At 37.2% G+C, this 26921-nt stretch overlaps 1 protein-coding gene across 23 annotated transcripts in view; it reads left to right on the forward strand.

The window, feature by feature from the left end:
• Positions 1–26921, forward strand: part of PLEKHA5 (pleckstrin homology domain containing A5) — a 159186-nt gene that overhangs the window by 81106 nt on the left and 51159 nt on the right. For all 23 annotated transcript variants that reach the window (XR_009964391.1, XR_009964392.1, XM_062616761.1 and 20 more), the window contains exons 4-7: positions 14534–14617; positions 15599–15719; positions 19502–19606; positions 23732–23804. Coding sequence is in view for 21 of the 23 variants with exons in the window: in XM_062616761.1 (XP_062472745.1) it covers positions 14534–14617; positions 15599–15719; positions 19502–19606; positions 23732–23804 (383 nt within the window). In the remaining 2 variants the exon portion in view is untranslated. The remainder of the gene's footprint in view (positions 1–14533; positions 14618–15598; positions 15720–19501; positions 19607–23731; positions 23805–26921) is intronic.

The following is a 26921-nucleotide window of genomic DNA, read 5'->3' on the forward strand; positions in this document are numbered from 1 at the left end:
GTTTCCCATTCTCCTAGGTTTTTTTTGTTGGCTTTGTTTTTTTTGGTTTTGGTTTGTTGTTTTTTTGTTTTGTTTTGTTTGGGTTTTTTTTTCACCTTGTTTCAAGGTGAAAAAGATGCAGTTTAAATATGAACAAGTGTTTGTTAAACCTTAAAGTATACCTTGATTGAAATGTATGGCTACTTAATATAGGTTAAAAGAGCAGTATGTGGATGTATTTAAAGGTAGATGTCACCAAGCCGAGTGATTGAAGAAACTTACGGCTTTGCTTCTAAACCGAGTTGTATCAGTTTTACTGGGGAGGGAGAACAGGGAGAGGGGTTAAATATGTTTCTTCTGGTACTGAAACTCCTATTTTGTCTAAATAACAGGATCCCTAAAGGAACACAAACTGTGAATGTTGTGTGACCTGTGTTTTCCCTTTATCTGGCTTTAGAAACAGGTATCTTTCATGAAGAGTGAAAGTTATCATCCTGCCAGAAATTTTCAAAAGCTTAAAGCGTTATGTTTGTTTTGGGGAGTGGTGAGAGGAAGGGGTTGAATTTCCTGCACCTGAGCAGTGAAATAGTTTAGAACAATCATCACTGAACAAATTCTTTACCTCAAAATACCTTCTACCTAATGAGGAAAAGTATGAGCAATGTTCATGGCAAGGCATTACCACTTGTTCACACATGCTTTTGGTGAAGCTGTTGAATTTACTGCTTGGACGTAACATTTCATTTCAGTTGCCTCATATATTGACTTGTTTTCATCTTCTAGAATGTTTCTTTCTTACTAAATACTGAAGACGCTGTGTGAAGACAGTGTTTGTGTCTATTAAATACGTACTGTGGGATCAAACTTCTAGTTTAGTATTAAATCATGAAAAACTTAGTTACGTAGCAATCCCAGTCATTTTCAGTGTTGGAACTATCCAAGTAAAAGAGAAAATAAGTTTTATCTGAAGTTGATCTACCAATATGTATTTTGCCTTGTACAGTTTCTGTTCTTTTGAAATGCATTAATAGGTTGAATTGTTTGATTTGGATGGTTTTGCTTTAGTTTTCACCAGGGAAAGGGCATGAAGAGGGAGGAACTCATGGCAAGTTTTTTTGCTGACTTGTCATTGGCAGAGCATTTTCAGACTCCCTGCCCTGACATCCAGGGAACAGGAGCAAACTGAGTGTTAGCACAGCCTGCAGTCTGTGGACATCTGGAAGCTTCCCAGCCTAAGGCAATAGTACAACCAAACTCCATACTTTGAGACTGAATAGAAGAGTTATTCAAGTGACATTTTGTTTTCAACATGCAAGATTTACTTTTGGGCCCATTTTTCATGTGGAATGAGAAATTCCCTGATGAATTGTCTCCTTCCCCTCCACTTTTCCTTTGCTTTATGGGACTCAAATGAGATAGAAGGAGAATTAATAATATTCATGAATAGCTTCAAAGGTTATGGTTTCAAATTGCTTTTTCATTGTCAAGTCCATCATTGAGGACTAACATTATTGTACATACAGCTGTAGGCAGCAGCCTGTTTTAGGGATTTCATTACTGTGCTGGTCAGAGCAGGCATACGCAATAAAAGGCTGGTAAGGAGTTAGAGCTGGTCTGTGATGCCTGCTCTGTGATCTACAGTGTGCCTCAATCTTTAGTGAATGTCAGGAATCTTGAGTTTAAAGCAAACAAACAAATGAACAGTGCTGTCTTCTCTGAGGAAGGACATGAGGTCTTTTTAGTGCAACATCTAGTTGTGGTGGGTTTCTTTTGCTTTGTAACAGTGATAAAGTATTGTGCTGCTATAAACCTGCTGGCTGTAAATACATTTCAAATCCCCATCCTTTGTAGCTGGGAGAGGGGGTACACCCCTATAGAGGCTGAATACATATAAAGAATGCTAAGAAATTGTGGATGCCAGAAGAAAACCATTCTGAAGCAATTTGGTGTCAGAAGGCATGTAACATGTAGAACTGTATTGAGTAGCTGGAGATCTGTAAGAATTCTGCATAGCATAGTTACTTTATAGATGGGGAATATCTCTGAAGTTGCTGATTCTGGATTCTGGAAACACCTTATAAGGTGGGAAGTGTAAAAACTTTTTTTTTTTTTTTTAACAGAACTTCTGTTTTATAGTCTTGAAATGCAGCCTAAAATCTGCTTTTGTGATAGAATGTGTAATCCAGCAAGGAAAAAAAGGGGGGGGGGGGGAGGGTGGAGGAGGTGGAGTTTTCACTTCTGCGTTTCATATGAAAACTCACTGCCTCGCAGATCTCTTCCTTATGTTCGTGTTTTCTAGTGGTAAAAGGAGAAATGAGTAATACTCCATATGGTAAACTGCAGTTAATTTATCTTCCTGGGTATGATTTTAGTAGTCCTTTAAAGTTCCTTCTAAAGTGAGATTCAACGTAAGAAAAACTTAAGTTCTAAAAGAGGTTGATAGGATATAGCGTTCCCACCATGGTATTGGTTTTTCTTTGTCATTTAAATATTCCATAGAAGTGACCGACTCTGAGTGTCTGCCATCCAAGTTCCCCTTTGATCCTGAGCTCTTGCTCTGACGCAAATGAAACAAACTGATTTGTCATTTGTACATTACGTGTTTCTTTATGAAATGAGTCTTCACCAGGATTTCGATTTTAGTGGATTGTGGCAGGTGTGTGTGCATGTATGCACGTCACATGAGAAAATCCTAGCTGTTGGGATTAAAACTCAAGAAGTCGTCACCAGTACTATTAACATTTGATTACTCGGTATGCAAGAGAGCAGCCTACCAAAGTTGGCCAAAGATGGCTGCATGTAGACCTCAAGTGGCATGCTGCAATTCCAGCAGCTTGGAATTTCACAACAGCTTGAAAAAACTACCTGTGAAAGAAAACACCTCCTGGCTTTTGGCTCTCACTAAGGTATGAATTTAATGCAAGAAAATGCTGACAAGGTTGTCAGATGCATCATGTCTGTTCAAGAGGAGGTACTGTCCCACAGTTTTTTCCTACTGCTGCAGTTAACCTGTGACTGTAATTGGAAGAAACAACCTGGTGTGCTGTTTCCTGAAGCGGTGTGTGTTGCTGAGTCAGCGATAGTTTTTAATAAAAACTAAGTGTTATATCAGTTGTATTGTGGGGAAGGGGTATGGTTGTGAGGGTCAGGATATAAAACTAAGAAACTGAATAATACTTTTTGCCATGTATGTTTCCACATAGCTGACAAATCTGATAGTTCATTCTGTAAATAAGCTGTAGTTGTTCCTTGGCATTTATGAAGGAAATGGATAATGCAGAGCAATCTGTGTAGGTGCTGAAACTGAAGATGTGAAAATACAAGGGGATGCAGCCAAGAAATACTTTTGTCAGATGAAAAATTTTCAAACTTCTAGAACTAATGGCTCGATTATATGAGACCAACAGGCATCAAAGTGATTAACAATCTGCTTATAAGCACTGCGTAGTAGATGTAAACTCTTGATCAGATGGGATGCTAAAACTTTATCTGATAAATTGAATAATGATATAATTGAATAATGACCTTGTTCTTGCAGTACTTATTTTGGCAAATTCACCTTTTAAAATACCTGATTGTATGCTTTACAGCACATTCTATAAAGCAATTTTTTTTTTTAATGTAGTACATCCATTTCATAAAAGAAAGTACCCTGAATAGTTCATTTGTTTACCCATCACACAGACCTTTTTTTCTTTATTTAAGAAGGCCAAATAGCTTTAATCTAGCAATTTTGTATTGTAGTTACTCTTCATCTGTTCTATTTCCTTATGTAATAATGACTAAGTGTGTTGCTGAAGTTGTGATAAATTGTTGCTAGCACTGAGGTGTGGTGTTCATTTATTTTATCAGAAATGTGGCATTGAAATGTCGAAAAAGTAGCTAAAACACTATATAAAGGAAATAGTACTTAAGCTTGTATTCAGGTTGACTTGTGTTTCTGTTATTTGTCGGTAGGTTCTAAAATCAATGGATCACTTTTTACTGTGAGTGATCTTTATATGGAAGATTATATCCTTTTAATCACTTTTTCTTTCTTAGTATTCAACTAAGTTGACATTTTTGCAATAATTTTGGGGAAGATGCTTGGTATAAGCTAGGAATCTTTAAATATCAGATGATTGCATTTCATAACACTATCATAATGTTACTAACTTTTTCTTTGTGCATTCTGAAGTAACAGAAAGATACTCCAATATCTGTGGCTCCTGCCAGATCTGATGATGCATATAATAACAGATCAAGAAAAAGCAACCCCAAGCTTTATTTTAGAGTTGGGATGGTTTTCTTGTTTGTTTGGGGCTTTTATTGCATTTTTGTAGATGAATCTGACTAATCACCTGTAGCTAACCTTGGATATTTTCCTTTAGACTGCCCTCCCACTGTTCACTTTTGTGCTTGGTAACAGAGGGAAGGTGCCAACCTCCAGTTCCCAGCCATCATTTGGCTCTGCTTGGCTCTCTGACATATTTCTCAGCCTCTTTCTTGTTGCATGAGACTCTGTGCTTCCATTATTTTTTGATCATATGCATCCAAGCAATGAATTAATGCTGTAGACTAGTATCACTAAACAGTGCAGAAGATAGATTCAATGCTGTAAAGGGGCTGGTTTTGCTAATTGCTCTGACAGGTATTCTTGGCACCAACAATTAGGCATAGACAGTCATTTCACCTAACTCTGACAATCAGAGTTAAACACGCCATAGGAGCATAAGAGATGTTCCGGTAGATCAGACGGTGGGTCCATCTGCCCTGGCACTCTCTGCTTGATGAGGACTTGTGCTTATGCTTAAGATGAAGGTGTGAGAAGACTTAGCACCATGTCAAAGTGTGACACCCTGTGGTATTTCCTTGTGGATAATATTATAATGTTGTATTTTCTGAAAAGAAGTAATTGCTGAAGTGTTGTAGCCTGCCTAATTTTTAGAAATACTTTAAGGTAGCAAGACAAATAGAAGGGAATGATGAACTTAAAACCAGAGAAAAGAGGAGATGTGGCCTCTTTGCAGTTAGAACAGTTCTCAAGGTTTCTCAGAAGCCTGATTGGTGTTCAGACCTCTAGATTAAAATATGTTGTATCTTCACCAGGATTTTTTGGGTGGTATGGTTTAGTGTGAGGTGTCCCTGCCCATGGCAGGGGAGTTGGAACTTGATGATCTTAAGGTCCTTTCCAACCCTAACTATTCTGGGATTCTATTCTATGATTCTATCTTTAATATAAAATATGAGCAAATAAACACAAAGTGCAAACATTAACATAATATGTGGACATTTCGAAAAAACAATGTAGGTTTTCAAAAGCATATGAGTGTGCAGAGAAAATCCTGAAATAACTTCCTATCTACTTGTGATTTCCAACAAATCCCAAACCAGTTTTATTTGTTGCTAATGTTTCGGTCGTTTGGAGCCTTCTAAAACAACTTGCTGCTATTCTTCTGAGACAAAAATACTGTTTTTCTGAAATGATCAGCTCCTGAGGCTGCAGCCCAACGCACTGAAAGAAACAGGAGAGTTGAGCAAGGCCCAGCTGCGCCCTTGGACCTTGGAGATGACAGCTGACGCGTTCAGTGTTCCAGTTCAGTGCCGTGTTTTATACCCCATGTGTCTCTGTACTTGGACTTTACGTCATAAGCAATGAATATTTTTAATAGAGTTTGTGCTCTTTTGTCTGAGATGAATGCAGGCCCACACATGGTGTAAGCTTCAATTAATTATCCTCTGGGGTCTGGTGCACATATTTGCATATGCTCTATCAGTGGACCACCAAGATTATTCAATTAAATCCTTACAGTGGCTCTAAGAAGGTGTGTGATTGAAGTGTTAGTGATGACTGTTCATTTATAAAATAATTATTTTTCTAAATTTCAATGTCTATCCTTATTTCTTCCGTAATAGGATCTATTGTGAGGGAAAATTCTGAAATGCAGGATGTGTCTGAATTGGGACCACAACTAAAACTGATGTACAAGTGAATGCACAGGCATTTCAGCTGCTTTCTTCTGTCAGATTGTTAAAATAAATATTTCTAAGCATTTCCCAGATGATAATATATGTACTTTGCAGACCATTTTCTTTTCTTAGAAGACAGAAGAACTGTCGAGTTACGACCTTGTCATAAGCATGGCTTTCTTTTTAAAGCTCTACTGGGTTATTAATAGAAGTGTGTTGTTATTTAATAAAAATGACTGCTCACTAGAGATGTGATTGCAGAAGTATGCCAGTTCCTAAGGCATTGGGAAAGTGATCAAGAAGCCATGGAAGTCATGTAGTTGTCTGAAGGTAGTGTTATGTTGTTACACTTCTGTGTAATCATAAATGATAACAGATGGGATAAGGGAAAGGTACCCTGAGAAATCTGACCGAAGGTAGAAGACTTTTAAGAGGTTTTTTCTTTTTAAATACTTAAATACTTTTTAAAGTATTTACATCTGTTATTGCATATCAGATTTTGATCCTGATGTCCTTACCTAGATCTGTGGAGCAACCCAGTGTGATTTCACCAAATGTCTTGTAAAAGCCTGAAGTTGAATTTGAGGTAGTAGTTTACTGAAACTATACATATTTTTTATAATGTTTACATATATTGCATTTGTAACTCAATAAGATTAAGCAGCTTTACGTTTTTGCAGTAGCTTATTTGAACAACTGACTTATGCTGTAACTCCTGCAGTTATTCTTTAAAGGCTGTCACTTAGTTTGAGACTAAACTAAACAAGATTCTGAGTTATATGATACAAGAGTAAAAAAATATATGGGGCAAGTGGTATCTTTTAACAAACTTGAGTGAAGATAATTAACAGCTCTAAGGAGACCAAGAATGAAGCAAAGTGGAATGTGAATTTTGAGGCAATGAGAATCCACAATTATAATAGGTAATTGTACGCTGTTACTGAAAAGTCAAAAGTAGAGGGAGAAAGAAGGCATGACAATGAAAGCATTGAAATTGTTGCACAAAACGAGTAGAAATTTGGCTAACTACAGGCACATTTTATCATTTTGTGGTCTTCTGGTTTGTTAACTGGGAGAGGCAAAGACAAGTCTTTTAAGTGCTAAATATTGAAAATGGAAGTCATGCAGTAGGTGATGAGCATGTATTCATAGTGTGTGCTCTTTTATCAACATTGCAGGAAAAGGGAAAAAAAAATAATTAAAAAACAAAACACGCCCCACAGTGCGGTGGTGTTTACAGTATGGTAAAAACTGGGATAGAAAGAAATTTGATGCATAATGAATGTGTGGCAGAACAGATCGTTAGTAAGAGAACTGTAAATAGAGGGCCAATATAGCTATTTACGAAATACCTAGATTTTGTGAAGGGGAATCACTGGCTCTTTTGAAATACTACTTCTGTATCAGAGAATGCTCCAAACTAGTTAGGGGAAAAAAAGAAAAACCCTGAGGTAAGTGCCTGTAGGCTTTGCTGTTCTTGTTAGCAAACACGCAACTGTTTCTGAATGAAACCCAAAGTTTTCTTTTTCTTTCTGTGTCATCTTATTACTGAATCCATTGAGATCCCTTTTGAAGTTAAAGTGTATTTTTGTTGTCTTCTCCACATGTCAGCTTTTATGTCTTCTACCCTTTACCTCTTCAGGAGAGGCAGCAGTGTGCCTCCTGCAGCAGTGTGACTCCTGCATCAGGGAAGCAAGGTTTTGGGAAGCATTAACTGATCAGGACTATATGGACAGTCTTCAGGAAGAGGTAGTAGCAACCCTATTGGAGCATCCAGTGCCTCTCCTGGTCCACAAGCCACCTGCTGAACCATGCCACTCCAAATCCCATTTTTCTTTAGAAAACAGATTGTGGGTTTTCACTGCAGAACTGTTATGTTACTCTAGTTGTTGGGAGCTTTCCAGGTAGTTAACCATTAAGGGATGCTGCTTGAATTTCAGCTGTCAAATCTGAGATTCACAGGTAGTTCTGCCTTCTAACACCCACACTGCTATTTTCTCAAACAGGAAATGATGTATTAATCATATTTACTACAGTCTGATTCTTTATGTGCAGTGGTGTTATTAGGGTACCATATTAGATACTGTGCACAGGGCTTAAAATGTATGTAGTGAAACGTTATATAGATTGATGAGACATGGCAAGTACACCTCACAAACTGTCACACTTCTGTTCAGGTGTGTGGCTCCTGTGGTGTGTATCAAGTCTTACAAATTCCCAGTTATGGTATCTACAGTCTATGACTCTATGAAAAACCCTCCCACAAATTTTTGGGAAAACTGAAAACAGCAACACTTCCTTTTTCTAAAAATGCAGCGCTTGATTAGAAAGAAGAGTTTCTTACTAAAAGCTTTTCAATCTTTAATACAATATATGCTACTTTAGAAAACATTTCATCCCAGCATTTTTAAAGAGCTTTTAATATTTGCACTTAATCACATGAACTTACATTTTTACGTTGGAAGTATGTGATGAGAGCATATTAATCATATCTGCTCAAGCGAGAAAAGCTTTGTTGCCTGAGTTGCCTAAGTTGCTTGTGAAAAATAAACTCTTAGACCAAAAAAATGGTGGCAGCAGCAGCTACAGTTTAGGTGTTGAATTGTCTGCCAGGAAAACTAGCAGAATTTTGCATGCACCTCCCCACTTGTTTGCACACATAAAGGATTATAAGCACTTTGCTCTTAGCAGCAAATGTGATGTTATACAGGTCTGTCAGCACTTTGCTTTGAAACTTGCTGTCTCTTTACACCCTCTTTTGTTCACTCGCTGATGTTACCATGCTGGTATGTTTTCCAGTGGAGCCATGCAGCCTGGTTTCCAAAGTTGTTTAAAAAGCTTAATTGAAAAAAGGCTCATAATTCTAGGGTATGATAGCACTGACAAAAAAGTGCTTGCATTTGCTATTTACTGTGCAGTGCGGCATTACAGATTTAGCAAAATAGAAGAGCTGGTACAGCCACAGACCACATCCGTGCTAACAGTTGCTTAGGGACTGCATTTACTTAAACTTTTCCAAATTCAGACAACTTTTTGTTAGATAACTCTAAGTTGCTGCATGTATTTCAATTAGAAATGAGACATTCTTACATTAGAAAGCAAGCACACAAGGTAAAAACAGCTGATGTTATTTCTACACACACACACCTTGAGGAATGACATAGAATCGTAGAAGCGAAGTAAAGCTGGCCCAGACTTGTCTAACGTTTGTATCCAGTTGAACCTTATTTAAATATCAGTGCAAAAATTTAGTATTAATGTAGAGAGGATGACTTTATTGCTTTGGTAATTTTGGTAGTCTTACCTTACTGTGATCTTTTAAGGTATTTTGTCATGAAGCAGGTATTATAAATGCATAAAACTGCTTTTTGTAAGAAATCTCTCCATGCATTCTGAGTATATTTGTGATATATAGGGATCGCATGTTGGCATCAGACAGATTAAATTGTCAGACTGAATCTTATCTAAGATGTAGAATAAATGTTAGGAGTCAGATACTTGGTGTAGCATTCTTCCGAAATGTGTCCTTCAGTGTTCACTTGTCAAAAGGAACAGTCTTTCTAAATTAAAGATTCAGAGGCCTGTTGAAAGTTGTATCCTGGTTTATGATTTTGTTTGTGTTTTTTCAGTGAAGTAGAACTCAGCCTTTACTTTGATGGTGTTGAGAATGAGCAAATGAGAAGGCCTTAGCATTTAGGAACACATAAATAAAGTCTACAAAGACAGGGCATGAAAGAAACTTTGAAGTGGCATCTAGTTTTAATTCTGGTGGGAGAAAACCAGATGTTTCTTTGGGAGTTCTGGCCCAGCTCATTTTTTTTTGAGAGGACAGGGAATTCGGCCAAGTCATACAATGGAGAGACCCCAAACCAACTGTCCCCACCCTAGTACTTTTATCTTTCTTGCCACTTCTGAGTGAACTGCTCTGTTCAGAGGAAAGATTGTCTAACCCTTAATTTTTCATCATGTGCATCCTCCTGTATGACTCGAATACTCGTCTCTCTTTTTTTTCCATTCCAATTGACTATTCCCTATGCAAAAAATCCCTGTACTGTTAAAGATGATAGTAGTTTTAAAATGTCAAACCTGGACAGAATTTTGAATTTCCTGGTTTTGCAGTGGTGTATGTGTTAGAACAGAGCATTGTTACACAGCATTTTGGGGTCAGCAATCTTGTAAAACACAAGATAGAGCAAAACCAAACAATCCTGTTTGTGTAGGACTTCCATCGGGAAGTACTGCTTCTGGAATTATGCATTCTGTTGCTACTTACAAATAGAGTAATATACTTGAATGATATATTTGAGGCCTTTTTTTATTAGTCTTTGGATCGCATTTGGCCATCAAAAAGATTGCTGTTGACTGTACATTTAGTGAGTAGATTAAAACTACACAGTAGGGTTTTTTGAACATGTCTAGAAAATAAAACAATACTGCCTTCTGAAGAGATGAAAAGAGTCTCAAGGTGTGAAAAGGAGAAGGAGAGTGGATAAGAAGGCAAATACCATGAGTTAGGTTCAAGGTTACTGTCAACTTCCGACCTGAACAAGATAAATCGCTTTGCTCTGAGGGCTTGTCCATGTGCCAAAGCTAAGCTACCTACTAAATGATGCCAAAGCTCACAGCGTTCAGAGGAAAGGTTTGGGAAGAAGTTTAAAAATTCTGGAGAAAAGAGGTCAAGTTAAATTGGTGCTGTTAAATTCATATCTTCTTGTCTTGCACTGACTTAGCCAAAAATGTAACATGTCCCTGCTTGAGCTATTTTGGTCTGTTTAGGGTTTTGTGTTGTAGGGGGTTTATTTATTTATTGTTGGCTTGCTTTGTGTTGGTTTTGATCCTTTCATAGCAGGTCATTGTCCCAGGCCACTGCTGGGATCAGGAATGGAGTATTATCTCAATACATGCAAGAACTAGGCTTTATTTCACATTGAAATGCTTATCTCTCATCTTAGTCACCTGTGTTGATTTCTGGTGCACAACACATCCCAGTAGCAAGTATTAATAAGGAATAGTTTGTGCCATATGCTGAGTGTAGAGAGTATGCTCATTAATACTAGTAAAATACAAAGGGATTTTTTTCCATCTTTGATAGCATCCATCTTGATCTTTAACAGCATGCTATTAATACAACTTTAACTATGGACGCTAAAATAATAAGGGTCAGTTATATCCTTCAGTGTATGTGCAACAGCGTGTTTGCATGTGTTGATACGCTGCGTTCGCAAAACGTGTTGACATGAAAAATTGGACAGAAAAAGGAGTGTTGTTTCCATATACCTCCTGGAAGCTGTATCTCTGCATAACAAAAAAGTTAACACGCTGGCTTCCAGCTGCCTCTGTCAATGTGAATCACTCCTTACCACATAATAGAAGTGCAGAGACATAAATATGCAGAGCTGAACCTCCGAGTTATGCACTATAAAATCGAGATTAGAGTTCTCAGTTAAAAAGTTTTCTTTATTTCCCTTGAGATTTATTGATATGTAGTATTATAGTGAACAACTGTCTAAATCGCGTATTGAAGATGGCAAATACCTTCATTTTAATGAAACTCTCAGTAGTCTGCAAGATCAAGGTTAAAACAAATGCTTTAACCTACTGTTACGTGGGAGGGTTATGACAATAATTACCAAGTTAGTCTACACCTTACATAGGTATTTGGAGGTGTCTTGTCAAAATATCAGCTAAATTAATGCCAGAAATGCAGTAGTTCAGATGAGTAATGAAAGTTTTCAAATGGAAGTATGTAAAATGTGTTCATAACAGCTAGACATATTTACAGTTGTCACGCTTAGTTGTACAAGCTGAATTTCACTTCACTGAGGCAATTTCATTTGTGTCTAAGCTGAAGAGGAAGAAAAGGTGGTTGGTTTTTTGCCTTGCCTTTTTAGAAGGAAGTGTCCCTCAATTGTTAGAAAGCAAATATCCCACAGGAGAATGTTTCCTGTCTACAGTATTTTTTTGCCTTTTTAATGTAATGTTGGCTACTCCTTTACACATCTCAACACTAGTGTGAGTAGTAAGGATAACTGTATTTTGTCCAAAAATGTTTTTATATTTTTGGAATACTGACTTGATACATGACTCAAGCCTGAAATAAAATATTCTTGAATAGATATGTGTCAGTGCTTCCTTTCCTTTCATCTCTCTCTTCTTACCCCTTCCTTCTTTCCCTCCCTCCTGTTTTTGATATGACCTCTCTTTTACATTCTTTGACTGTGGCCTCTTCCTGTGTCAGTGTGAGCTAGGTGCACTCATATAAAACATGGGATGTGCCACCTTTGTAGCTGTCCTGAGTATTGGCTGTCCTTGAGCAGAAGTCCTGATTGATTTATTTCTACATTTCTGTATGTCAGCTGATAGCTAGTTGTCAAGGTTTTATGTGATTAAGATGGCAGCATTTTGGAAGAGCTTATGGAATGCCAGCTCATGTCCATAATTTTAATTTGGGTTTGTTTGTCTTCTTTTTTTCTTTTTTTTTTTTTTTTTTTTTTGTTTAGTTTGATGTGAGAGTTTCTGAAATGTCAGAACAAAAAGAAAGGTTTTGGGAAATGAAGAAAAAGAAGAGTCACAAAACCCCCTGGGAGCTTCCTCAGGAATATTTTGAATCTTAATTCCCTTCAATCTGGGCCATTTTCATTTGAAAGGCATTGTAGGACCATGGCAACTAGGGATGGCATAGACAAACTTGGGTAATGTCTTTTCTGTCTCCTCATTCTAACGGATGTATTTCTGGAGCAGGAAGCTTCTTTAGAAGCTAAACTTAGAATTCTGCTGAATTTAGTGTGAAGATAAAATAGCTGCGATTGCTAGCTCATTAGTTAAGCTCGATAACACATCTGTCCATTTAGGTATTAAGAAGATTTTAAAATCCCAGTAAAGGAAGTGCAAAGAATTGGGCTATCTTTCTGATCTTGCGCTTTAGGTTTATGCATATTTATCCAACTATCCATTGACCATAAAGGTAGCATGAATATTCTATTAAGCTTTCGCTTAGAGGTAGCTTTTAATTAGTAATGCTCCCTAGTTGCAAAGTGTTATGATCCAAAGGAGTTTTCAGAAAACTTGGGGAACGTTAAGATGGTCTTGTTAAGTCTGGGTTGTCTTAAGCAGGAAGAGTAGACAACATAACATTTGCAAGACGAGCTGTGCTTCATAGTTCTGGAAGCTAAGATGGTTGAATAAATAGGCAATAAAAGAAGTACGTGTTAAGGATAAAGTGCTGTTCAAAGTTTTTATTGTTCTGCACCTTTTCTGCTATCTTCCAACTAAAGCACCTTTTTTCTTTTTCAATTTATTCTCTGTTCAAGAATATTTTTCAAGGCTGAACTTATGATAAGAAAGGCATAGTATTATGTAAGATAACTTACATGAACAAGATTATCATCACATATTCTTTGCAAAAGTAAGTACTATCAAATGGAATTACTTTCTTTGTGATTTACAGTGCTGATTTCCAAGGCTGATGGGTTTGTATTATGTACATTTTGCTTATAAATGTTATTGAAATTGTTAAAAACAGAAGAGGTGAGTTTGTTTTGAAGCATGTGTTATCCAAATAACATATGTGTGTCTGATTTCTGCTTGTATGCTTTTTAATCACTGAACCAGGTTTAGATTCTGTCAGTGCACCTTTCTTGCTCTCTCTCCTACATTTTGGGGCCAGAGAGTTCAGTGGGGTTTTCTGCAGTTTGGGCACCCTTGCCTCTTACAGTTGTATAGTCTTGCTGCTATACCAGCTTGGAGCAAAACTGATGCTGGGACCCTGCCACTTCCTCGGAGGCAGCAGGTAGAAAAGCCCCAGGCTTCAGCAGGCACATGTTATAGCTGTCAACTGATTGACATGTCTGGTAGGTGGTAAAAGCAATTCCTCCCCTTCTCTTTCTTCCCCTCTAGGGCTCAAGTCAAACATTTCCTTCTTCAGAGGTAGCAGCTGCTAGTTGTTGAATTTGGGCAATTTCTTCCAAATTGTGGGAGCTGTGATGTAGAAACACATGCAGCTCAGGGGAACTAGATGCTGCAAAGTGAGTGGTTTGTGCTGATGAGGGTGAAGCCCTCCAGCAGTAGGCTCCCTGCCACTTGAAGGTACTCCCAAAAATCACTACAGGGGAGTAGCATTCTGAATTAGAAAGTCACCATCAGAACTGTGATTGTGATGCATCGCTCTTGTTCCAATCAATCAATATCATGGGTGGTATTTTATCCCTACAAAGCAGTTGTTTGTCTTACGTTTATACTGTCTCTATCTGAAATCCTGTTTATGAATATATAGACACTTAGCTGAAGTGAATTATAGGTGGTCGTATATGAACTAGTAACACTCTTACTGCTCTAGTTTTTTAATTCAAAACCATTACCAACATAGTGCCAGTGTTTTCCATATCTCTCCAGAGTATTGATGAAGATTCTTTTCTACTTGTTACCATCCTTTTTATTAGTTTACATATATATATATATGCATTTGTGTGTATACACCTGCATTCTTATATGCTGTAATGAAATACTCATGAATGTTTTCACTGTGCTGATATAACCGATGTCCTGAATTTATATACTTGAATTAGAAAATATTGCCTAACAGTTTTTCTTTATCTCTCTTCCACAGTCATAATGAACGAAAAGTAACCTGCAAACATCCAGTAACAGGACAGCCATCGCAGGACAACTGTATTTTTGTTGTGAATGAACAGTAAGTAACATCTGTTTCAGTCTGTAAAATAGGTGTTTTAAAACTTACTAATATTGAAGTAAGATTCAGTGATCGATAATTGCCATATTTCTTTTTCCAAGTCAGATTAGCATGTATAAAGTTTTACTTGTTTAAATTATTTCAGAGTAGTTGTTTTAAATTATGTCAGAGTATTATTAAATATTTAATAATACTTTTAAGATAAAAAGCACAGCCAAAATGAATTGTATGGTAGAAATGCACCATGCAGCGTGAATTGCCGCTTGTCACTTTACTTATTCTTTAATATTAGCAAATGACGTACTTTATATAATGATCCAGTAAACTTTCAAAAAAGAATATTTTTTTTGAATCACATAGGGACATTCATGTGCCTTTATTGTGTTTTGCCTGATAGTGTCTCCTCAATTGGTTATTTTCTTGGCTAGTTGAGACACTTTCTGAATCTCTGGGTAATAACGTGGTTTTGTTATCTTTACATTAGTTTTGTAGAATATACAGTAATATGAGAAGGTATGCATAGAAGTCATACCTCACCTCAATATTTTATATACGGCTGGGTATTGGGTGTCCTGCTCACCACCATTGCTGCAACATGTTATGTTGTGGCTATAGTGAAAACCATCAGAAATGCAATATGTGACATTTCACAAACGTGCATCTTCTCACTGAACTGGGACAAAGCCATATGGGGGCTTTGGAGAGCATTTCTTCTCATTTCTGTCTCATGCTCATACCTGTCTTTTTCCCTCCCACCAACACCTAACGGTAATAGAGAAATCCTATTTTAAAACATCTTAAAATTCATTTATAATAGATTTAAGTTTAAAACACAGTGCAGGTAACTTTACAATGAAGTGTGAATTGCTTTCAAATTGGAAAAGTAGGACACAGATTGTGTTAGGCTACATCTAGGGGTGCTTTTTAATAGCAGTCTGCACACACAGCATGTTCTAGTGCTATTACATATTCTGTTTTCAGGACTGCTGCAGCAATGACATCTGAAGAAAAGAAGGAGCGACCAATAAGCATGATATGTGAAGCAACTAACTATAATGTGACATCAGATTATGCTGCTCATCCAATGAGCCCTTTGGGCAGAGTAAGTATTTATGTCCTAATTAAAATAAAATTATTCAGTTGGACCACAAGATAGTAGGCAGTATAGACTATATATTAGTATTCCACTGAAAAAAGGCGAAACAAAGCATGTATCTTTTCCAGGGCACTTGGCTTTTTTCATGTTTAATTTGGAAACTGAAGTGTCTGAAACAAGTTTTATCACTGAAACTGTAATTTTTATCAGGTATCACAGCTCTTATGACTTGCATGCACTTACATTGTTCACAGAATCTGACCTTTCTGTTCTGTGTGAACTGCAAAATGTTGAGTGACTGATCAGACATCTGGGTAAGCATTGTTACAGAAATTGCTTAGTCACAAACAGTTGACTAGATCTCCAGGTAAAAGGGAGAGAATTATAATTGTGTGTAAGAAGTACTTACAAGAGAGGTGGAAGGTGACTCTGAGGTAAAATTGAAGGGCAGATGACATGATTTGCTGTCATTCGACCAGAAGTTGAAGTCTTGGCTTCCTAGGAAAATTCTTGTTAAAAGTCCTGGAGATTCCTAGGTTACCTAGGTGAGAGAGCAGCTGCATGGTGCTGAGTTACCAGCTGGGGTTAAACCAAGACAGCATCTTGCATTTTAGTCTTATCTAATATAAGTCCAGTTTGCTCTACTATGCAAACCAAAGCACAGTAAGAGTGAATGACTGGGAGGTTTGCTTCAAGAGCAACCTTCTGGTCCAAGCTAAAATGCTGAGGCAGAAATCCACTCATATCATGGAAAATTGCAACCATCTTGTAGGCACTGAAATTGCCTACAAAACCCAGAAGGCAGCATCATGGTTGGTTTGTGGTTTGGAAGATAATGTAAGCCTTGAAGACTGGAAATATATTTTTAAACAGAAGTTGAAAGTAGCAAAGATTTCAATTTCCATTCTTTGAGTTCACATGCAGAAAATTTCCTTATCAGAAATGTTCTCAACCCCTGTTTTTCAAGTATGCAGTAAGTTTAGTGTTGATTACTTACTTCTGTGTTGGTTTTGAAACTGGGGAGGAAAGCCCACGTAAATTCTGTGACCTCTACCAGCTAAGCAGAGAGAAAAGTAGCTTGCAGAGTGATGAGTTGTGCAGCCCCAGGTACTGACTGGTTTGTTGCCCAGAGTTCAGAACCCTGCTGGTGTTTGTTTTCTTCAGGTTTGGGAAAAGAGTGAATGTCACTGGGAGTTTCAGACTTCTTTCTCAGCACTGGAACTGTACAGGGTCCCTCCCATAAGGTCTAGTTTTGGAGGCTTCACAGCTGCCAGGACTATTTCTCAGAACAGGTCAGATGATCTCAGATGTGACTGAGTTTGCCGGCTCTGTTATCTTCTGTACCTTCCAGCAAGTGGTTAGAAGTTGGACCCTTCATTCACTATCCTCTTTTTGCCTTTATCCAGAAGCTGAAGCTGTGCAATATGGCCTGCATGTTTGGAGCTATGGAGTAAAAAAGTAGTTGAACCCTTCATTTCTTATGTTTTATCCTTCTTCCTGTTTCCTTCCTGTGATGTATTAGATGTGTGTGAGAAAACATGGGATGGCCAAGGACCCCAAACATAACAAGTGGAGGATGTGATTTAGAAAGTTTAAGAACTCATAATTACTTCATATATACAACTCTGGTATTTCAGTATCCTAAAATACTCATTGTCTTAAGGCCTAGAATTTGTTGGGAACAGTTACTCTCTTTGTGCAGTGTGCGGTAAAATAATCATGAGTCATCTAAAGTGGTTTTTGTATTAAGTAAAATTAGAAAGCACTTGTGATGCTGTGTTGAATTAAAGGAAGTTTGTATTCACAGTTGGTAAGATGTAATCCATTGAAACTTTGCTGTGACCTCAGTGGAATTGGATTCAATATGGTTTATTATCAGACCTACTTAAGAGATATCTATCTAAATTACCTGAATTTTGTTAGTAGACTTGACAGTAATAGTACTTACGGTTGGTTGTGGTTTCAGAAGCATCCTTAATGCATTAGCCATTTTACAAATGCAGAACGTCTGGAACATCCTTGAGAGGTTTTGAGCTTTTGCTTCCTAATATTAGAATGGGTTTGAATGTTATAAATTATTTCTGATCAAAATCTTGGTGCAGCTTTTGTGTGGTATGCCAGTATAGTAGCCAAACAGGTTAACTGAGATAGGTGTAGTTGACATTATAATGTGCTGTGGATTGTTAAAGGTTCTCTGTATATTCCTTTCATAGAGCTGGATGACCCAATTCTCCTGGCTTCTTATGAACCTTTTTCCATTTTGTACTGGTAGAATTTTTCAGATGAAATGTGGAAGGTTTTTACTTTTATTTTTAATTAGATTTCAGTTGTGTGCTCTGTCTCGCTTTCCAGACAAGAGTCGAGTCAAATTTCTGTGTATCCAAGGGAAATTAAAAGCACTGTATTTTTTATATTCCCTCACAATTTTTTTCAACAAAGAAATATGAAACGACCTTGTTTCATTGTGGTGTAGACTTAAGGCAAATGCACATAGGTCTTGTAAAGTTACTTTGTTTTGTTTTGCCTAAGCTGTGTTGTACTCTTCAGTTAATGGCATTGTTGACAAAAGCTGCACATCATTTTAAATTACAGTTTTCAGTTTATGATTTTAAACTTCCTGTGGAATTGTCTCTGAAGCATGTATAAAACCCAACTCAGTTCTGTGATGTGTTGAGAGGATTCCCATAGAGAAAGCCCATACCCTAATTTGCAATAAAAAACGGGTGTTTGTTTAGCCTTCCTCCTTTAGGAACTTTGCATAACCTTATGATTAGTCTCAGTAGTAGAGATGACGAAGCTGAAGCACAGGATTATGTTGTCTCAAATCAAATGGTGAATTTGGAGGAGAGCCATGAACACAGCTTAAAAAATGTATTTGAACTTTGCATTTGCAGAGTGGGATACTTTGCTGTATCACATTGCATTGTCTCTGAGGCACCAATTGTTAAAGGATTTAAAACACAAGTAAACACAAGTTGAGCTCAGTTCGTTGCAGAACAAACTTCATAAATGTAGGCTGAAAAGAATGAAGTGTGAATTGACAAAGTGCTGCATGTTTCTTTATGCCTTTTCCTATTTCTTTTGGTTACTCAAGTAGAAGGATGATAAAATCTAAAATAGGTTATTTATCCTACTTCTCTGAATTACCTGTGTTCATTGCATAGCTGTAAGTTTGTTAAAGGTATAAGCAACAGCAAATATGAGTTTGAGGGCAAAAGTTTCAAAGCAGGCCTTAGTGCAAGCAGGTAAAATAATATACAAACCAGCCAAGAGATACAGAACAAAGGGCTTTTGAGAGGGAAGAAATAATTAGAAAAAATACAGTATTCGTTAGGAAAGAGGGAGTTGTATCTTGTTGAAATCTGAGCAAGTTTTTGTGTATTAGTGGTGGTGTTGGAAGCAGCAAAGAGTAAAATTTTCTTGCCCAAGTGACACAGTTTTTCATAATTAATAATAGTCCTGTTAGTTTTACTTCTCTTTCTACAGCTTGGTAGGCTTTCTTCCTACCTTATAAGAAGGTCAGTTATCTATTTGGTTCATTTTTCTTGTGAAGAAAATCCTTAAGTACTTGTCTTGGGATTTGGCTTTAAATTTTCTGCATAGGAAAAAGAAAGAAATGCTGAATCCAGCAGAACCATCATAACAATTATTTATCTAAAAATGGAATAGTTTGTATTCTGCAGTCCCCCAGAGGAACATGTATAAGAAAAAACTTAAAAGAAAATGTGCTGTGATTTTTCAACAGATATTGATGTAATGTTTTCTTTAACCTGTTCAATTCAATTTAGACATCACGATCTTCAAAGAAGGTTCATAATTTTGGAAAGCGATCAAACTCAATAAAGAGAAATCCTAATGCACCAGTTGTCAGACGTGGCTGGCTCTACAAACAGGTACTCTTCCTTTCTTCATCTCCCTCTCCCTAAGCTGCCACCCCCCCCCCCCCCTTTATTTTTTCTAGTAAGGTGTATACTGTAAAAAAGAATCATTTGCATAAAATGATAGCAATACCAGAGTGAAGCTATAAATTGTGAGAAACTGATATGTGGTATTTTAATTAGCTCCTTACTGGATAACATTCTTGTACAAATCAGTAAGGGCGTCACACAAGTGTAGAACATAAATATATTATATATACATATTTCTCTCTAAAATACAGAAAGGGCTTGAAAAATCTGTGTAGACATTGGTAGTAAATAGCTAAATTAATTTCAGACATGCTGAGATGATGGAACAAGGATATATGGTCCAGCTTTTTTTTTTTTTTTAATTCCAAAGTTTCTTTTGTTAGGTTATATCTATTAATTTTATTTTAAAGTAAACATCTTCAATAACAAATGGGAAATCAAGCAATTTTTTTTCGCATTTGAAAAGAGGAATGGCTGTTTTGTTAACTCAGATAATAATCTTAAAACCACGTACTACTTTAGGTTTTCCTATTGCATGTAAACTCATCTGAAGTATGTGCTTTTTAGTATTTAGTGACAGTGTACCTAGCCTGCTGTAGATTTGCTATTCTGCAGTACTAAACCATTTGCCCTTTCTTGCTCTGCAGATCAGAGTAGAATAGTTTGGTCAGAAAATTGAACAACAAAACTGATCAGGCCATATTGGGAATGTACTTTGTAAATCCAGCAAGAACCCTGTAAGAACTTGTAATTTAAACTCAGCTGAGGCAAATGTGTGTGTGTGATTTTGAATCTGCAGTGCCATTTACTGTGCCTACTCTGATGGACTGGTATGACCTAACTGGCTTTCTGCTGTTGATAAATTACTTTCTAAAAAATACTATCAAATAAAATGACCTAGTAGTGTCTGGTTAGTAGAAGATTTTTCCATGTTTAGATACTCAGTGGTTAGGGTTGGAAGGGACTTTAAGATAATTTAATTCCAACCCCCTGCCATGGGACACCTCACACTAGACCATGTCATCCAAGGCTCTGTCCAGCCTGGCCTTGAACACTGCCAGGGATGGAGCATTTACCACTTCTTTGAGCAACCTGTTCCAGTGCCTCATCACCCTCACAGTAAAAAACTTCTTCCTTAAGTAATGTTTTATGAATGTTTTAATTAAATTAATTAATTAAATGAAACAACTGGATTGAAATATGAAGTCTGAATCACAGCACAGATGGTTGCGCACATGAATATCTGTGTTATCTTTGCTTACCACTTCTCAATAAGTTGGATTCATTATATTCTAGCTTTTCATTCTGAGGTCCTTTAAAGAGAGTTTTATGTGTCTGAAAAGATGTTTTAGTACCTGAACTAACTTGGAATCCTCTAAAGACTGTCTGGTTTGCATTGTTTCATGTCAAAACACGTTTTTTCAGCATACAAAGTAGTACAGATTGTACTTTATGTTCATATTACTATTTGTACATTTGTATTATTTTACTAACAAAGAAAAAGTAGCTATATTTTAAGATCTTAGAGTCACAGATTTACTATCATCTAGCCCAACCTTCCCTGCTCAAGCAGGCACAGCTAGAGCAGGTTGTCCAGGGCTGCCTCCAGCCAGGTTTTGAATACCTCGTGTATGGAACCTGCACCACAACATCACTAAACAACCTGTGCCAGTGTTTGATTACTCTGACAATAAAATTTTTACCTCTGCTCAGGTGGAATTTCACGTTTCTTAAGTTTTGCCCATTGCCTCTTGTCCTGTCACTGAGCACCACTGAGAAGAGTTTGACTCCATCTTATTTACTCTTCCATCAGGTGTTTATGCACATTGATAAGAGGCCCCCTAAGCTGCCCTTGTCCAGCCTGAATATTCCCAGCTCTCTGAGCCTCTCTTCATATGAAACATGCTCCATTCCCTTAATCATCTTTGTGGCCCTTTGCTGGATTCACTCCAGTATGTTCACATTTCTCTTGTGCTAGTGAGTCCAGCATTGAACCTAGCACTCCAGCTAGACCTAAGTAGTGCTGAGTAGAGAGGAAGGATGTCCTCCCTTCATCTGTTGACAGCACTGTTGAAGCAGAGGTTCTTCTCTGCCCAGTTTCCCAGCCTGTCAAGGTCCCTCAGAATGCCAGCACAACCATCCGGTGTATCAGCCACTCCTACTGGTTCATATTAATCGCAAACTTGCTCAGAGTGCACTCTGTCCCAGTGAGCAGCTCATTAATGAAGATACCAAATAATCTTGGCTACAGTGTCAACCCCTGGGGTAAGCCACTAGCAACTAGCCGCCACTGGTGCCATTGATCACCACATTCTGGGCCTGGTAGCTCAACCAGTTTTCAGTCCACCTCACTGTCCAAATGCATGCTGTTGGACAGGGGTTTATCTGTAAAATGATTTAATACTGTGGTATTGGATTGTTTTTTGTAAGGAAAGGTGTTACATGTTTCTATGTTGTTGTAGTAATTGAGAGGCAATTTAGTCAAGAGTTGTCCCACTAGATAACTATGTTCACAAATTCAGAGTGAAAGCTTGTGCAGGTTTCTGTTTGCTAGTAACTTTCTTAGTGTGTTTATGTAATCACAGAGAACAGCAAGTTTTGTTTGACTCGGGGTATGCTGGCTCATTGAATGTAAGGCTATTATTCTGTCATTTTTCTGCTAATTTTCAAGTCCAGAGTCACCTTTTTGTTTGAAAGGTATTTACTCTGAACATACTGTTACCACATTATGACATAATCACAATCAAGTGGAAACAATTAATAGTAAATCCACTGATACAGAAAGCATGTACTTTAAAGTAGGAAAGAATTTAAAATACAAGAACCTCACAATCAGTTCATGTATGCCTCTGCAATGTCTGAAGAAGGCTGAAAGATCATTCCTAGCATGTCTCACTTCTGCCAGAATTTTATGTGGACATGTAGAAACCCGGTGTTTCCGAGTGATGGGATAAATGTGACATTGAATAACAGCCTCTTCAGAAAGTCTGTTTGAGGGTTTGTGATAACCCTTTTTGCTGAACAAGCCTTGAGTGTTTTCACATTTCAACAGTTGTGCTTTGGGCCAGGAGTTCTGCATCCTAATCTGCTGCTGAGTCAGTGACCTTGTCAGTGATGTGAGGGCAGCAGTCTCCCCTCCTTGTGTCTGCCTTTCCAGCTGTGAAATAAGAGCTGACTGCTGTGGGCAGCACTTCCAGACTTCATTAGTGTTTGTTAAACCACTTTGAGGTCCTCAGAAAGAAGGTGCTATAAAGTGTTCAATTATTCTGTTTATGAAAATGTTTGTAAAGTTTCTGAACTTTTTCTGAATAATATTTCCTAGCAAATGCTTGCTTTACCCTTTCTTCCACCTTCAGCTCATTCTCCCCACCCCAGAAAGAGCAGAAACATGAAGGTAAAAATTACACTGACTTTTCTCACACAAAAAAAAAAACAAAAAAAAAAAAAAACAAGCAAAACAGCTTCCAAATCCACCCCACAGTTTTTCATTATAGAATCCCTTTTCTTGGTTATCTCAAAGCCTGTTTACTATAAGAGTATTGATAATTCACACATACTTTTTTTCTTGGAACACATTAACATATTTATTAAAGTTGATTCTACTAGGATGTGCATGCTGCAAGGCTCTGGCTTATTTACACTGCAGTAGTGGTGGCAGTCTTTCATTCTGGGGTGTACTGTGTAAATTGGTTATAAGCATAAAAGAAAATGAAATTGCTTTAGGAATAAACTTTCTTTGGGAAAGAAATTTGCTGTAGATATATGAGTGGTAGTAGAAGATGAAGCTCAGCAGAGAGTTTCTTCATTAAACAAAGGAGGAGGTTCCCCTAATATTACCTTGCTTCTTTTACTTTTTAAAAGAAAGTATACTTTTTGTGTAAATAATGGCCTCTTATTTATTCTTGAATTATGTTAACTTCAGGCTTCCTGGGTTATGATCTTTGTTTGCAGTGTCAAGTCTGTGATGAGAAGTCAAATATATTTTAAGCATCATAGCCAAGAAAATTAACAACTAGCACACTACCATAACTATGTAGAACCTCATTTACTTTATGAACTATTACTCTTAACATTCTGAAAGTTCTTACGTGATCACTTTGATTAATACAGGATAGTACTGGAATGAAGTTGTGGAAGAAACGGTGGTTTGTGCTCTCAGATCTGTGTCTCTTCTATTACAGAGGTAAGTTCCACTTAGGAAAGCTTTGTTTACTAATTTTACTGGAAGAAGATTCCACTCAAATATAAGGAGTAAGATGCTACTACTTAACTTAATGGATTAAAGTAGTTGTATAGCTGTCAATAGCCAGGCCTACTACTTTTATCTTTTTTTTCCCTCCTCCTTCTTTCTTAATTGCCAGCTTCACATAATTGCTTTCTGCCTGTCAGGTATGCTCAAAGGGCAAACACATTCACAGCCACCTCTTTTATTAGATTCTGGATTGTAGTTTTCTTGCTGCTTCTGTTGCTAGGAACTAGATATGCCAGGTTAAATGTGATTTTTCATACAAATTAAGTAACTAAAATGGGGATAGGAAAGGGATAGTGCAGGGGAGCTGAAACTCTGCCTTTGGAATGATAAAGAGGGTGGATATGCCTGTTGAGAATCTAATCAGTGTTCATGAATGCTTATAAAGTGAAATGTTGTGAAATTCCGTAAGTGTAGAACTCTGCTGCACTTGGAACAAAGGAATCCATTAGTACCCTCATGTAGCTACATCAGACTGATTTTACAAGGGAAAAATTAGCTGCTTATAATTCTAGTCTGGAGATTTGTATGTTAGAAAACTGCAGTGCTTCTGAGGGGATAAACAAATGGGATTTGTGCATATGGAAACATACCCAATCCTGAAATAAGGTGTACAACTATAACAGTTTAAAGGAGACTAAGAGTGAAGAGGATGGTAGCGCATGGCAAAATAGAGGAAAATAAACAGTTCAGGCCATCTGCAGCTGTCGCTGCAGGTTTAGAGAGTAAGGGTAAGAAAGGGTTTAAGATGAGACTTTAGAATTTGTAGAAATGGTGTTGATGCTGGTGGTGCTGAAAGCAGTGACTGATGAATTTAAAATGCTATTCCATCAAAGTTCAGTGTGATTCAAATCTAATCAAGACAAATCAGGTCACAAAACATGTTTCAGTTAACAAATTCTGAATTATTGAAATGTAATGATTAGGCTTTGTTTCTTTACCCCAAGAAGTATGTGTAGTTGGATAAACCACTGCTGAGTCAAAATTAGGCCATAATTTCAGTCATGGAGGCATTGATTGTGATAGTTACACTGTGTTTGGCTAGGTGGTCATTATATACTTTGTCCTTTCTTATAGGGCTTTCTTAAATGAAACGAGTCTTCAGGCTCTTTTTCCCAAAGGTTCTAAAGAAAGTGCTGCTTTGTAGCTGCCTTAAGAACACATTAAATTTACTTGAAGCACCGCATATGAAGATCTCAAAACAAAATAGCAATAAGCAAGACCAACTCCAAACAGCTCATAAGCTGAAATACAAGCAGAATAGTCTAAATTGTTTACATGATAAACTTAGCTTTGAGCTATCACTCGGAACCAGTTAAAGCTGATAAAGTATAATTAAACGTGGTAGTGATAGTCTTGAAAGTATTAGAAATGGCTAGTAAAATATAAAAAAACACCCTTGCACTCTAGAGCCTGTGGTTTATATTTTTGTTGATTCTGTCCCAGATACTGAAAAACTGGGAAGTGGGGAGCCATGCACTTATTCCCAGGTCACAAACAGTGTTTCTGGTTTAATGAATGTTGTTGTTGGGGGATTTGGGGGTTTGTTCATATTGGTGTGTATTTGGTTTTGTTTTGTTAGTAAATCTTAATGAGCATTTACAGTTGTGTTACAATGTTAGCAGCTTCAATCTAATTTATGGATGAAATTAAAATTGGTTCATTGTATTTTTTCAGAGGTTAGAGAATACTCTTTTTCTGTTTTATGGAAGGATAAAAGACTGCCCACTTTCGTATTGGAAGGTTATTGTTGCAATAAATAGAAGATCTTAGAGCTGGACAGAAGATCTGCTATTTCCCCCTTATTCATATTGTATTATTCATACACAGCATACAAGTAAAGATGGGTATGGCGCAGTGTAATGTGTAGATAAAAGCTAGTCTGATTGAGAACAGATTTTTAAAATCTGGAAATGGAATGTAGCAGTGTGTCTCTAACAAAGACCAAAGTCCTCCAGACGTGCAGCTGTTCAGTGGAGCAAAAATGCTTAATGCTTTTATATAGCACTGGTGGGTGTGACTTACTCAGTAATAAGTCAAAGTGTAATCTAGAAGAAGGGAGGTTTTCCCCAAACCAGCAATACAAGTAAAGTAAACCCCAACATTTGCCATGCGTTCTCGGCCAAGGGAAGAGGGGCAGATATTTTTTGTGTGTGGCTAGTAAGGAGTAAATATTTGAGAGGGGAGGTGGGATGGCTTCAGGCAAAAGTGAGTACAGTTGAGTACCTGAAAGTAAATCTGCTTCTTTTTCTACCTTGTAATCGGGATAATTCTGTGCTCAGTTCTCCACATAAATAGCTATTCCAGAAAGCAGAATTTTTACATCTACCATGTCATGTAATGCTAAAATGGCTGGGCAGAGCTTTCGCCATGTGAATAACTTAAAGTTGTGTCTTTTCAGAATTTACTGAGTAAATGAGAACTGGGAAAAGATTTTTAAATCTGTGTATATAAGAGGTAGACCTTTTATACTCTTGTATGTATTTTAGTTGTGACAGTATTAATTTTCCATGCCTCAAACTTTGGAATATCTATGTTTTCATCTTAATTTCATAGATATATAGTTTGTTGTGGGCAATGTCTTCAAATAAGAGAAGCGTTAAAGGGGACAGTCTCCTAAGGTACTGGTTGTAATAGAAGTTCTGTATCTGAAATACAGTTTAGATTAACTTGGTGAATTGCATCAAATTATTCCTTTATTAAAGTATGATTGGATTTCAGGGGTGGTTGTGGCTTCCACTTAAAATGTCAATTTATTATTATAATGTACTAATGTAATAACATTTAAAAGTTACGTAGAACAAGGTTCTGGAAAAGGGTGTGTATTTTGTGGGAGAGTTTGTTTTTTAGAAATTATCTGAAACATAAGCATTCATACAAACAGAATGTAATCGAGTATGAAATCTTCATGGGAATTACAAAAACTTGTAGCTTAATATTCCCCATATCAGAAGAAGAATGTACAAATTTTCTCAAAGGCCAAAAATCATAAGCAGTATTTTAAAGTACTTCTGCTGTCGTAGGTATCTGCAGTTTTTACTGAGCAGGCAG

This window comes from Pezoporus occidentalis, unplaced genomic scaffold, assembly GCF_034315485.1.
Source record: "Pezoporus occidentalis ecotype Australia unplaced genomic scaffold, CSIRO_AGI_Poc_V1 ctg19, whole genome shotgun sequence".
NCBI classification, from domain to species: Eukaryota; Metazoa; Chordata; class Aves; order Psittaciformes; family Psittacidae; genus Pezoporus; species Pezoporus occidentalis.